Below are 15,456 nucleotides of genomic sequence, written 5' to 3' on the forward strand. Positions count from 1 at the left end.
CCAGTTACGTATTGCTTTCATTGCGAATAACTTCGTTCGTAAAGAAGTCTTTAAACTGTTTAATATTTCTAGATTTTCATATAAAAAATTCATACTTTTTATGAAATAACTTTCAGGATATAGATTTGGTTGATTTTCATCAACATTTTCTGTGTAAAAATAAAAATTAATACTACTTTTTTTAACATCAAATTCAATAGATAGAATTAATTAACATAATAAAAAGTCTATTTAAAAAAAAAAAAAAAAAAAAAAAAAATTACAATAAGTTGTCAATGTATTGTCTTATCCTAACATTGTATCACAAATACATGTGGTGGAGGAATATGACTTAAAATTGGGAGCCATAGGAGTTGGTTTAAAAAAATGGTTCTAATTTCTTATGCGTAATACACTAAAATTAATCAAAATTATTTAAAAAAAATATTATGTGTATTTCTTGGATGTTTTAATAATACTAATTCGAATGATCTTCGAATAATATATAATATTTAATTTAAAAAATGTTTAAACCTTACTAGTTGAAGCCTGGCGCATCCGCCACGACATCAGGAAAAAAGTACTTTTATTTTTTTTAATTAAATAAAAACAAAAAAATCCGGCGGCGACAGTTTTAGAAGAGCCAATTAGCTATCTTTTAGTAAAAATGGCGAATGAGGTGCGTCACACTGTATATTGTCTGTGTGTGTACGTTTTATTGACTTTTAAAAATTAGGATAAGTTTTAACAATGTAGCATTTTTATTCTCAAAATTAATATTCATATTAATAAAAAAATGTTTATTTAAATTTCTTAGTATTGCTCATCTATTTGTTAGATGCCAAAGATACCAAGCTCCATTTGTTACAGCTCACTTGTCTCGATATTTAATTTTTATTAGCGCCATCTATTCGCTATATGCCAAACTTCCTTAATTGCATTTCACTTGTCCAAATCTCACTTCGCTGTGGATTGCGATTTTCTGTTCTAATGATTTCGGTCATATGATATCACTTTTTTCTTTTTTCTGGGAATTTTGATCTGAAGAAGACGCGTGTGTTTCGGCGTCCGACAAATTGTTCAGTGAAAAGCACTCTGAATCCACTTTTCGATTTCCATTGCATGGGTATCCGATTTGGAAATTTGAAAACCCTGTAAAGTATGCAATCCAGAGTATAGATCGTATTTTTTTGGTTTCTTCTTTGAATGATCACCGTAAGTTTATCTGCCATTTTATATAGCCCTATTTAACTAAATTCTATTTCAGTTATATTTCCGTTTTTTATTTCGTTTATTGAGTATTTAATTACTGGTTTTGATCGGCATATGGTTTGAATATATTTATGTAAAGCTGGATTTCAGACCGTAAGTTGTTTTTTTATTGAGTATCTGTCCTGGAGAACTTTTTTATTTATAGAGTAACTACCATATGGTACTCAGTAACTACCACATGGTACTCAGTAACTACCACATGGTACTCAGTAACTACCACATGGTACTCAGTAATTACCACATGGTATGCAGTAATAATGCAGTAATTATTGTATGTTTCACCCACTTTCATTTTGTATGGACCTATGCAGACCTTAAGACAGTGTTCCTGACGATTGTAATCGTTCTTTTGGCTGATATCGAAGACTTCTCCTGCCATAGTCATCTGCATCCACTTCTGTTAGCCTGGAGAATACCTAACTACCTGTTTACATCATAAGAAACTATATACAGATAAGTTTTTTTTAAGTTTGATACACAAGGTACGCTTTTATTTTATAATTTTTGAGACAACAGATTTAATAACCTGGTAAATTATCACTATTTATCCCACATATTGTAGTCAAAATTATTTTTTATTTAATGTTATAAGTTATAACTTGATTCGTACAGTACACTCCTACTTAGCTATGATATTTTATATGAAAATTATTAACACGTATTCATTTTTAGTTGTTTTTGGCCACTGACATGTTTTGAAACATCATCGTATTGAGACATACATAATTTTCACCTGTTTTTATTAAGTAACTTACTTAGTTCAAAGAATACAGTTACTAAATTCAAATTTATTTAAAATAATCAGGTTTTATTGGGATCACTGTAACTAATTGATGATACTTGTGTTCGTTTTCAATAAATGTTTACTGTAGGATAGTTATTTCTGACTTTTATTCCTGATAAACATAATAGACCCCTAATGCAGTTGATTATTTTTATTTTAGCTATGTTGTGATATCGTATTTTTCTTTTTGGTTTCTTACTTTACCACTCTCATAAACAAAGTAAGTGGCGCCCTTTTCACTGTCTTTGACCATACCTATTTGAACAACATTAGAAAGTCACTGTGAGTCAGAAGCCTTACCTACGAACCCAGCTTTCCTCTAACCCTGAGCAACGGATTCTTTTTTCAATCTATTTGGGTAACGACAGAAAAGTCGTCACAACAAGTAACAAATCTACGTTTAGGATGAAACACAAGTGGAAGATATCATTTAAGACGAAGGTAAAATAATTCAAGTTACTCATTTTGAAAAAGATTAAGTCATTAAATTACTTTGTTTTATCAATAAATAATAATTAATAGATTAAATCTCTAAAATATTTATTTACACCTGACAACTACTTAAAATTATTCTTATGGGGGTATACTTTAAACACAAATATACAACCTGTAATTGAGAGATTATATTATCTATTAGTTCGCTAACAGCCATCAGTTTATATCAAAGCAGACCCATAAATTTTGGAAACCGATTTTAACCCCTAATAAGACCGTAATGCCGCCTTGTATAAGATACGTTGTAAATAAAGGTGGCTTCACAGAAACGCCAACGCCAACTCTAAGGGTGAGAGGGAAGGAAAATGGAAGATTTTGAGCCTATGATAATTTCATTATAGAATTAATCGCATCGCCTGAGACTGTTTGCTTTCGGCTGTTGGACGAATTATTCGATCGTTCGAGACTCTGCGGTCGGAATCGGACCGCAAGACTTGTGACCCTCGGTTTGCAAGTTTGTTGATATTAATGATGGGATTGTGCAAATACAAGACATCGGTTGTGAGGAGACTGATATTTGTAATAGCAAGAACGATAATTCTTGGGCATTGGAACGAGGGTCTCTGTTGGTTTAGGTCAAGCGTTTTTACTTCCAGTGGTTGAATGTTTCCTTTATTGATAAAGTGAGGTTTGGTTCTAGGTGTTTATATTGGAAATAACTAATATTGGAAATTCAGGTCTACCAAAAAGGGAGACTGAATTAGTTTAACTTTCGACATTTATGTATTAACTACTACTATACTATTACTGTTTAAAGGTTCACAATAAATTGCTTCAGTATTTAAAAAAATAATAATTAATCTCCATCTTTATATTAATAATTATAAAATTGAGACAATATATAGGGATTCTGATTTGTGAAAAAAGTAACCTTAAAACAATCTAGAACTTTTTTGTAATGTCATACGTTCAGCATAATTTAACTGATTGTGATTAACATTTTGTTGTGCTAGGGTATTTATATTTTTGTTCTAAGATTTTAATATTAATTCCAATATACCCAGAAATAAGTGCAAGTATTTAGTTTTTTATTTATTTATAATTAGTTTTGCAGAGCTTGCAGACGAACGTTGTTTACTTTGTCGACACTATACACAAGTTTATAATTGACATTCTTAAAAATTCCTTTTAGACCACGGGATAATTTTAAGTAATAATTTTTATATAAACTTGTGTATAGTGCTAATAATAAATTACAACAATTATTAGGTAATTCAAAAGATAAAACACCTCCACTGGAAAGGTCGGGTATTTATGAAATTTCTTGTAAAGATTGTAATCAGAAATATGTTGGGCAAACTAGAAGATCAATAACTAGATTTAAAGAACATTTAGCTCAGATAAGATATGGTAGACCGATAAATCTTATGTTGCCGCACATATTGTTGATAATGAACATTGTATAGATCTTAATACTTAAAATTAATTAAACAAGTTTCAAATTACAGGCAATTAGATGCATATGAAAGCATCAGAATTAATAAATGTAAAGATAGTATGAACAGAGTCAACGGTCCAATTCCTTCAAGTTCTTTGTTCCTACTACTCTAGTGGCGGATATCTAACTATTACGTTCAGTTGGCTCTGACTCAGTTAGCTAGATTTTGCCACGCCCACTCGGTGCCCACTGAGCGAGTATATAAACGCTCAACTTGTAGATTGTACTTTAGTTTATAATCATCTGCTGATGATGCTAACATGATTAGCGAAACGCGCGTCCAGTGTAAAAGTAAAAGTGTTTTGGTGTATTGTGGTGATTTAGTGTTTTTATTTTGATATAAACTATAGGTGGATTAATTTGGTAATAAAATTGAAATGAAATCTTCAATAAAATTATTATATAAGGGTATTGTGGAAACAATCATAAAAAATGCTAATCATAATTTAGCGGATTATGAATACGATTCGCTCATGTGTTACTTGTTTCGCAATTTTTTATTTATTGTATTAATTTAGTTTATAAGGCTATTTGACTTAATGCGTAGTAAATTTGTAGGGTTAATTATTTATTGATTCGCCAAGAGCGTAAACATCAGTTTAGATCTAAGCAAAGCAATAAATTTTCTAAATAGATTTTGCCCTTAATAAGACTGCGATTATATTGACTGACTACAATCGCTTAAACACGCTTGACACACCACCATATATTAAACATGTTAATAAAGTTAGCTTTTGTTCTGGTAGTTTATAATGAATTTAGAACAACCAAATTTTTTTTACAAAAAATGCAATTTTTCCAAAATGTCAAAAATAAAGAAAGTTTTCCCCCTGTAATGACAAACCGGGGGCAACTGTATATTCAAACTAATAAAACAATAACAAACTTTGGTTTAGATTTTTGGTATATTTCAAAGTGGTGATTTTATAGCGAATATAAAACTCTCACAAACTAATAAATTATTATAACTAACAATATTTTCTTGTAAAACACGCGTTACGTTTATATATTTAAATATTTATTAAAGAAGAAAAATAGAATAAATAATAAATTATATAACGTAGTAGATAAACTAAGAACGAGCAAACTTAAACTATAAAACGAAACAGAACTTTTACAAAGTATACTTTTCTTTGTTTGTACGGACGTCCTTATTTCTGATAATTTAAATGCAAGATACCTTACGCTATTTCAAGCATTCAAATCAAAATAACTAGAAACAGACATAAATTTCAAGCAGAATACTAAACACACATGTACTTATGTTTAAATAACAGTCATTGCAAATTAAACCTAACCAAATGTTTTTAAAGTGTTTAATGGGAGGTATATCACAGGAATTATATACTATATATTAAATTTTACATTGGTGAAATATCTTTACCCTTAAATGTTCGATTTAAAGAACATAAAGATTATTTAAGAAAGGGAGATTTTTACAAATCTAAGATTTGTCAGCATTTATGGGACACAGGGCACAGAATAAATTTTAATAACGCCACAATTATAATGAAAGAAACGATAGCCTCTAAAAGAAAAATAAAAGAGGCTTTTTTAATACAATCTAAAAATTTATTGCGCATGTATGTGTAGATGTTAGTAATGTATGACAATCGCCTTTTTAAGTTTTGTATCACAAAATTTTTTCTTTACCACCTTTTTTATATCAATAATTTAATTTAATTTTTCAAAATAGTTTAATTAAATAATATTTCTGATAAACACTTAAAAAACTGAAAAGCAAATACATCAAAAATTATTTTTAATAAAGTAAGAAATAAAAAATTTGGCGCCTTGCTGTTAAATAACGTGGTTAGAAAGTACAAAAAGTTATTTGACTAATCCTAGAACTAAAGCAATTTCACTATTTGTGTAAATAAGATTAAGTCGAATGGGTTAACAGGGACGGTAAGCTTAAAACTTTAATCCTTTTAATAGAGAGTTTAAATTTGTTTTCTAGAATAATCGCCGTGGCAAGAACTAAACCGTTTCTCGTTAGATTTATCCCTCATAAAACGTCCTAAAAGTCCTGTTCTGACATTGTGTAGGAGACAGAAGGTTTGTATTTCGATTAAAGCCAATTAAAAACTTGTTCTCGTATAATATTTTGTATGAGTTATATGCTAATATATAATATGTTGGAAATAGAAGTACGTCAAGATAGAGAGCTGATGTATATATTTTTCTCAGGCATTTTCTAGAAAAATATAAACAGAATGTCTTTTTTTTTATACTAAAAATAAAAACATTTAATTCTAATCAGCTATTTTATAGGGGGTCCAAAAAGAAAAGAAAATTATTTACTTTTAATTAAATGTTGTATCTCGTTTTGGTCAATTTGTTGCAACTCCTCTCTTAAACATTTGTTTTTGCCTGTATATGCCTCTTTTAAACAAATTTTACTCTTTGTCCCTTAGACCATTTCGATGCGTTTATACTGGGTGCATTACAAAAGTAGCTGACTCCTATAACTTTTAAATTTTTGAGTTAAAAAAATAAGATTTGATATATTAGTATATGACATAAATTGGGGATTGAGTAACGTATTCAATTGATTTTGGTCACTTCCTTTTTCACCGGAAATTACTACTTTTAACTTTTTTTTAAATGGGACCTTCTATATATTTCTATTTTATTCGATTGAAAATGAAAATGTGAATAGAATGACATATCATATGTCAACTTTTGACATTTTTGCATATAGTTAATTTGAAATTAACGCAAATTTGACTCGACCCCAAGACAACACTCGATACCAAGTGTATGGTATCAAATTATTCGTAAAAAAATGCTTTTTCCAAATATGCTAGTGAGCCACCCTCGTTCCGTTTGAAAAAATTGAGTTATGATTAAAAATACGATTTGGTCATCTTTTAACCGGCCAGGACAAGACGCAAAAGAGATTAGACGATCAAATCAATTTTTCCAAAACTCCCTGATTAAAAATTAAACGTTATATGTATTAAACGTTTTTCTAGCAATATGTTATGCTATTTATTCAGTAAGTTTTATAAACTGATATTCGTAAGTAATAATACGTAATACACAGTAAATAATAGTAATAATTCTAAAAAAATTGGATGGTGTTTAGAAAATGTGTCTCATATCCAACAAGATTATGCATTGATAAAATGTTATTTGATTGTTTCTGTTATACAGGGTCCGGCAATAGTGCGTCGGGCATCTGTAGCTCCTAGAATAAAAAACTTGAGAATTTTAGTGCAAACCTAAATTATGTACCAGGATGTATTTCAGGAAAATATTTTAACTTCTATAGGGTGGCTCAAAAAAGTGTGAGCGGACCTGGTTGATTTTTTTAAATGGAACACCCTGTATATTATTGCATTTTGGCTTCCTTTCAGATCACTTTACATAACCCTAAGATATGAATAAATATATTTCCATAGTTTCAGAGATATTAAAAAATAAATTAAAATATATATTTTTCAGCCCTTCTTAAAAAGATTATTAAAATACAAAGAACTGTTCTGAAATCAAAACGATATTAGGTATTTACTTTAGATGGTCTGTTCTTACTTTGCTATAAATGTGGTAATCGTAATTCATACAGGATGTTCAATATTCTACGCCAAACTTTCTAAAATATAAAATATTTTTCTTTGTTTTTTTAAATGGAACACCCTGAATATTATTTTTTTATTAGATGGAGAGTTTAAAAATGAACATTTATTGTATTTAGAGTATTTCAAAATTTTGAACGGTTTCGCAGATACACGCAGTATTATTTCATATGGCGCTTTCAATGATAAAATACGAGAGAAAAATGACTGGGTGGCTTTGATAAAAATTTTCTGTGGAAAATGCCATATAAAATATAAAACCGCAAATATTTGCAGAAACCGTTAAAATTTTGAAATACTCTAAATATAAAAAATGTTCATTTTTAATTCTCCGTCTATTGAAAAATAATATACATGGTGTTCCATTTAAAAACGAAGAAAAAATTATTTATATTTTAGAAAGTTTGGCTTAGAATTTTAAACATCCTGTATAATTTACCATCTAGAGACCATCTAAAGTAAATACCTAATATAGTTTTGTTTTCAGAACAGTTTTTGTATTTTTTAATAATTTTTTAAGAAGGGCTGAAAAATATATATTTTTGATTTATTTTTAATATTTCTGAAACTATCAAAATGTATTTATTCATATCTTAGGGTTATGTAAAGTGATCGGAAAAGAAGTCAAAAAATGTAATAATATACTTAAACAAAATTCTCAAGTTGTTTATTCTAGGAGCTACTGTAGTATGACTTAAACTACTATTGTTTAATCATATATGTTTATTATTTAAATATAAAATAATACATGAGTTTAACAATTAGGATGCGTAGGAATAATCTAGCGTTCAATGTCAACTGTCCACCATTGACCTTCTAGCTATTAGGGAGGGGCACTTTCTAATAATATCAGATAATATTACATCTTCCCCTTTTACTAGTGAATTAGAGTAAAGCTAATACATATGAAAATCCTTAAAATGCTGAGGCAGTTTAACAGGCCTCCTGCTTTTGTCAGTTGCCCGATTTATGCTAATACTTATATCATTGCTTGGAATATCATTACTTGGAATATCAACACCCTCATTTAAAATAAATTCATGGTTTTGATTAAAATTTCCTTCATTTAGTGACTGCCTTAAATGGGAACTGTTTCTTCTAATTTCATTTCCATTCTCTTTCTGCACTATATATGATCTTGGCTCTTCCAATTTTCTGATTATCTTTCCGGGCTCCCATATTCTACCTTCTTTTACTACAACATTTTCTCCCTCTTCAAACTCTTTTCTCTCCCTTACTGACCTGTCATAGTAGCTCTTATATTCTTGTCTTTTTTGTTCTAGCTTTTCTTTTTCCTTTTCATAATTTATTTTGCTAGGTATTAATAATTCTGTCTTAATCGGCAATTTAGTTTGTAGTTTTCTGTTAAACAATAATTCTGCTGGTGACTTTTCTGAGGCGGAAATAGGTGTCATTCTATATTCCAATAAAGCATTGCTAATATCAGTACACTTTCTCAGCATATTCTTAGCAATTTGCACGGCTCGTTCTGCAAGGCCGTTTGATTTGGGGTATCTTGGACTCGATGTCAAGAATTTAAATCCCCATTCTTTTGCAAATTTTTTACATTCGTATGAATTAAATGGCATGTTATCTGATACCACTTCTAATGGTATTCCATGTGTGCTAAAAACTTGTTTAAATACATCAATGACTGATTTAGACGTTTTTGATTGTAAACAAATTAATTCAATCCACTTTGAATAATAATCAATAATTACTATATATGACTGACCTCCCCACTCTAAAATGTCACTTGCTAGTTTTTGAAATGGCAAATCAGGTATTTTTCTCAAAATCATGGGCTCTTTTATGTTACTCTTTTGATATACTTCACATTTCTTACATTTCTTTATAAATTCCTTAATATCTTCATTTATTCCTGGCCAATACAATAAAGATTTAGCCCTTTTTTGTGTCTTAGTGATACCATAATGATTTGCGTGAAGTTGTGTAAGCATATCTGTCCTTAAAGTCTCTGGAACAATTATTCTATCTCCTAGAAACATAATATCATTAGAAGTATATATGTCAGTTTTATAGTTGTAATATTTTCTTATAGGACTTGGTGTTTTAGTTATTGTTTTAGGCCAACCTTTTAAACAAATTTCCTTTAATAATTTTAGTTCAAAATCTTTACTCGTTTCACTTTGAAATACCTTTAATTTATCATCAGTTACATTTACTGAGTGAACAATTTCTGTCAAAAATGTATTATCACTACCTATATCGTCTTTAATATAATTTCTTGAGAGAAGATCTGCTATAAGCATATCTTTTCCTGGTAAATACTGAACGTCAATGTCATATTTCAACAATTTTACTTTAATTCTTTGTAATCTTGGAGAACTTACATCTGCAACACCTTTTTTCATTATTGATACTAAGGGTTTGTGATCAGTTAGTATTTTAACCTTCCTACCGTAAATATAACTGTGATATTTCTGGCATGAATATAGTATAGCATTCATTTCTTTTTCAATTTGACTAAAACGAGTTTCACTATCTGTAAGAGCACGTGATCCAAAAGCAACAGGCCTATTTTCCTGCAACAACACGCACCCTACACCGCTTTGACTTGAGTCTGTTTGTATTGTTATTTCTTTGTTTACATCGAAATTAGCTAATACTGGAGCTGAACTAACAATATTTTTTAACATTTGTAAACACTTTGTTTGATTATCAGTCCATATCCAGTCAGTGTTATTTTTTAATAATATTCGCAGTGGTGCAGATATCTCTGACAGGTTGGGTATATACCTTCTTAAATAATTAATCATTCCCAGAAGTTTTTGTAATTCTTTCTTATTATTTGGTTGTTCCAAATTTTGTATTGCTTTAATTTTATTTTTATCAGGCCTCATACCCTCCCTGTCAAAAATATTTCCTAAATAATTTACCTCTCTTACTTTATACTGAATTTTAGAGCTGTTAAATTTGACATTATATTTCTTTGCTCTTTCTAACACTCTAGTTAATATCTTATCATGTTCTTCTGACGTATCAGCCGCTATAAGAATATCGTCAAAGTAAACTATCACTCCCGGAATATCACCAAAGTGTTCTTGATTTAATTTTTGAAAATATTCTGGGGCACAATTTAACCCAAATGGTAGACGAAGAAATCTATACACTCCAAAGGGTGTTCCAAAAGCACACAGTTTACTTGACTCTAAATCTAACTCTACCTGATAAAACCCATCTTTAAAATCTAGTACAGTAAAGTAGCTTTTATTTTTAAGTTTAACACATATTTCTTCTAAGGTTGGTATCTCAAAATATTCTCTTTCTAATACTTCGTTAAGATTCTTGGGATCTAAACATACCCTTAATGTTTTGTCACTTTTTTCAATAATAACTAGGTTACTAAGCCATTCAGTCGGTCCTTGGTGTTTAGCAATAATGCCTTTGTTAACTAAAGCATCCAGGTGTTTTTTCAACCTGTCTTTTATTGATAAAGGAACCCTTCTGGGTGGCTTAGCCACAGGACTGGCATTGTTTTTTACTTTTAATTTACATTGTTCTTTAAATTTCCCTATTCCTATAAATAAATCTTTGTTATTATTAATAAAACTGTTCTTATCTAACCCTAAATTAACTTCATTAATTTTCTTTAAAATATTCATTGTCATGGACGACTGTAGACTTAAAATAGGCATAGATTTATCTTTTACAACAACAAATTGTATTGTGTAATCCTTATCTCTAAATTTACATTTTAATTTTACTACACCTATAGGCGTTATTTTAAAACCTCCATAGGTTTCAAGTACCAATTTTGTTTTTTGCCATGCAATATCTTGATTTTTAATACTTTTAAGTATATGTTGTGGAATCAAATTAACCTGAGACCCTGTGTCTACCTTAAATCTAATATTTTGCTTACCAAATTCTAATGTCTCTATCCACTCCGATTCACTTTTCACTTCACTCACTGTCACAACAGATACTAAGAGTTCTTCATCTTCTTCTTCTTCTTTACTTTCTTGTAGCTCCTTCACCATCATTGTGCTTCTACACATCTTCTCAAAATGTCCATAGCGCCTACATTTGTTGCACTTTCTGCCAAATGCTGGGCATCTTCTTTTTTCATGTTTCTTTCCGCAGCTTTTACAGCTTATTAATGTTTTTTCTTCAGTATTGCCATGCCTTTGTACTGTCTTCGCTTTGTTTTTAACAACTTCAACTTTAGCTTCAGCACCTTGTACACTTTTTATTTGGGATTTTGCGATTTCACATGCTCGACAGAGCTCAATGGCCTTATTGAGATCTAACTTGTCTACGTTAAGTAGTTTTTCTTGGACTTGCCTCGACTTGATACCCAAGACAATCCTATCTCTGATCATTGAATCAGTCGACTGCTCAAACTCACAGTTTTTTGATAACTTTTTCAATTCAGTATAGAAATGGTCGAATGTTTCTTCATCTTCTTGTTTCCTTGAGTAAAATAGAAACCTTTCATACACTACGTTCTTTTTCGGGGTCATATAATTCTCCAATTCATTTAGTACTGTTTGAAAATTAGCTCTTTGTAACTCTGTTAGTTTTAATGTGTTGTAGACTTCTATCCCTTCTTCACCCATCAGATTTAGTAACAAAGCAATCTTCATCTTGTCATCTTTTTCACTTTTCCCACTGGCTATTAGATAAATTTCAAAACTTTGCTTAAATCTTCGAAAATTTTCCGCTAAATTTCCATCAAAGGAAAGTGGTTCTGGTAATCTAACATCCATTTTTCCTCTTGAACTTTTCTTTATTTGTTTCACCACAAAAGGACTCTAATAATTTGGCGGGCAATTTTTTTTCGTTTTCCGTTTTTTACCACTTAAAGGTTATGTATCCACATGTACTTTTATTTACTTTTAACTTCAATCCACGCCAATTTGTATTGTTTGGTATTATTCCACTTTTTACCCACTACGACTGCGCCATGTAGTATGACTTAAACTACTATTGTTTAATCATATATGTTTATTATTTAAATATAAAATAATACATGAGTTTAACAATTAGGATGCGTAGGAATCTAGCGTTCAATGTCAACTGTCCACCATTGACCTTCTAGCTATTAGGGGAGGGCACTTTCTAATAATATCAGATAATATTACAGCTACAGATGCCCGACGCACTATTGCCGGACCCTGTATAGATTCTTCTTCTTACGACGCCGTCTCCTTTCGAAGGTTGGCGATCCAAATAGCTAACGTCATTCTAGATACAGCCATACGAAATATGTCGATTGATGAGCAACCAAACCATCTACGAATGTCCTTTAGCCAGGAATTCTGGCGTCTGCCGATAGATCTTTTGCCCTGGACTTTGCCTTCAATTATTAATCTGAGAAGTTCATACTTTTTACCCTTCATTATGTGGCCTATGTAGCGTGTTTTTCTTTCTTTGATGGTAAGCATGAGTTCTTTCTGTTTTCTCATTCGATTAAGAACCTCCACATTTGAAACTCTTTGGACCCATGATATTCTTAATATATATTTCTGTATAGATAGGGTATTATATAAATATAAATAGATACGAACATAAATTTTAAACGTTTTCTTATTTCTGCCAAGTTAACATTATTGTTTACTTGAAAAAGTACTTATTTTATACTATTTATTTATATATTTATATTTAATTAACATCCAAACTTGAATCAACATTCTTCCTAATAATAAACTTTAAGCGTAAATGCTAAATTATTAACGTATTCTATATAAAACATCATGTATAGCCTATTAATTCGGTCATTTTATCGTTAAAGTTAAGTTTTTATTAATTAAATAGTAATATTGATATTAAATCATTATGCATATAGTAATAATAGAAGATATAGTTATATATAGGTATATCAATTACAAGTATTCAATTCTTTTAAAGAAAAATGAAATAAAGAAAAAGCTAAATAATTCGTAATGCTACAATTATATTAATAATGAGTCCCAGGTTAGTAACCTTTTCTACAATTTCCTTATATGTGTTTGACTGCCCGCAGTCATGCAACTGTCAAAGGCAAACAGCACTACGTTTACGTGAATTACACCGGAGATGATATCAGGATAAACAAAAGTGCCAGAAATGTTTAATTAACTATTGGATAAATGATAGGGGATAGCATACGCTTGGAGTGGAGTACTGAATAAAAGCATAAATTAAACGAAGCATACATATTTTTTCTGTTGCATAGAATTTTTTTTAAAATAACCTAACCCGGCAAACGTTGTTTAGCTATAGTCTATAAAACGAATAACTTTGAATTTGACACTTCCCGCGGGCTTTTCTAGTGTTAATTTTATTAGGTTAGCAACTTGTGGCCATGCTGACGCAATGCCGTCTCTAATAGATCAGCCTCGGAGCGAGATTTATGACGTCACGCTAGTTAGATACTACGGATTAATAAATATGTTATAAAATACATGGAAAACATAATTATTCCTCGTATTTTTGGTTTGTATTTTAAAAATGATATACTTTACATGAAATATACATAATATACAATAAATAAATACAATATATATACCTATTTATAGTAATAAATCCTTTGGCAAATAAACTATGAACCATACAAATGCAGCAAATGTTTTACAATATGGCTGAAATCGTACTCTATAATCAATATAGATAGTTTTAGTGATAAGAATAATAACTTAAAAAAATATGTGGTCATCTTTTGACAAGTTTATATTAGTTTATTAATTGCAGTAAACATTATGTGGTGTGTGGTGCGAATAATAAAAAACCAAATGAAAACTTAATTAGCGTTTCTCCCGTACCTAAATCCCAAGAAAATAAAAAATTTTAGAATAATTTTACATATAAAATGACAGCGATCTTTATTTCATAGCCATCGCTAACGCATTTTTTTCTATGATATTGTATTATTTGCCAATATAATTTTTCGAACATTGATACTTGCAAAATATACATATAAAATTTGTAAATGCTAATAATAATACATCACTATTAGTAGATATCGAATGTTTTTTGTTAAATTAGATCGATTTTCAAACCCCAAAATTTAAAATATATTTTACATTTTACCCATTATCTTATGTACCATTTATTCATTATTTGTATATTGTAAAAACACATACATTGAAGGAAAGAGAGGTCTCGGCAGGAAGAAACTATCTTGGTTGAGAAACATCAGAAACTGGACTCACCTAATTTTTGAAGAACTTATAAGGAAAGCCGAGAATCGTGAAGATTTTGCCAATGTGATCGCCAACCTCCACGAAAGAGACGGCACGTAAAGAAGAAGAAGATATTGTAAAACATTTGCTGCAATTGTATGGTTCATAGTTTATTTGCCAAAGTATTTATTACTATAAATAGGTATATATTATATTGTATTTATTAACTGTATATTATGTATATTTCATGTAAACTATACTATTTTAAAATACAAACCAAATACGAGGAATTATGTTTTCCATGTATTCTACAACATATTTATTAATCCGTAGTATTTAACTAGCGTGACGTCATAAATCTCGCCCTGTGGCTGTTCTATTAGAGACATTTGTTCGATATTTAGAAATGTCAAAAGCTGAGACATTTTACTTTGTCAATTATGACATTTCGTGTTTATTTTACAAGAAGAGGAAGAACTGTCACTTGTTTTATTATTTTCCTTTTCTATTTCACGAAAAGTAAAAAGAGTTACCTATCTGATCTGTTCAGGCACTCAATTTATAGAATATCAGTAACTTTTTTGACAGAGGGATTTTATATTTGCCATGTTGGTAAAAAAATAACGGTCAAAATCAAAGTTATTCATTTTATATAGACTATATTACAGTGGTTTTTATTCACGGAGTTAAAAATTATTGAATTACTAATATCGCTATAAAAATAGGGGTTGATGGTAGAAGGGTAAAAATTTAGGGTTGTATATGTATTTTTAATGCCAG

At 29.8% G+C, this 15,456-nt stretch overlaps 1 protein-coding gene across 1 annotated transcript; it reads right to left on the bottom strand.

Moving 5' to 3' along the window:
- Positions 1-8,445: 8,445 nt before the first annotated feature.
- LOC115874294 (uncharacterized protein K02A2.6-like) lies at positions 8,446-12,282 on the bottom strand. The gene has a single exon (XM_030889401.1). It carries the CDS (start codon positions 12,280-12,282, stop codon positions 8,446-8,448), a length of 3,837 nt encoding a protein of 1,278 aa, XP_030745261.1.
- Between the last annotated feature and the right edge of the window lie 3,174 nt (positions 12,283-15,456).

The sequence above is a fragment of the Sitophilus oryzae genome, unplaced genomic scaffold (genome assembly GCF_002938485.1).
Source record: "Sitophilus oryzae breed Bouriz unplaced genomic scaffold, Soryzae_2.0 scaffold_1273_pilon_pilon, whole genome shotgun sequence".
Taxonomy (NCBI): Eukaryota; Metazoa; Arthropoda; class Insecta; order Coleoptera; family Curculionidae; genus Sitophilus; species Sitophilus oryzae.

What these genes read in the sequence shown, in the direction of transcription:
- LOC115874294 (XM_030889401.1), bottom strand. Translation starts at nt 12,282, where the DNA reads ATGGATGTTAGATTACCAGAACCACTTTCCTTTGATGGAAATTTAGCG.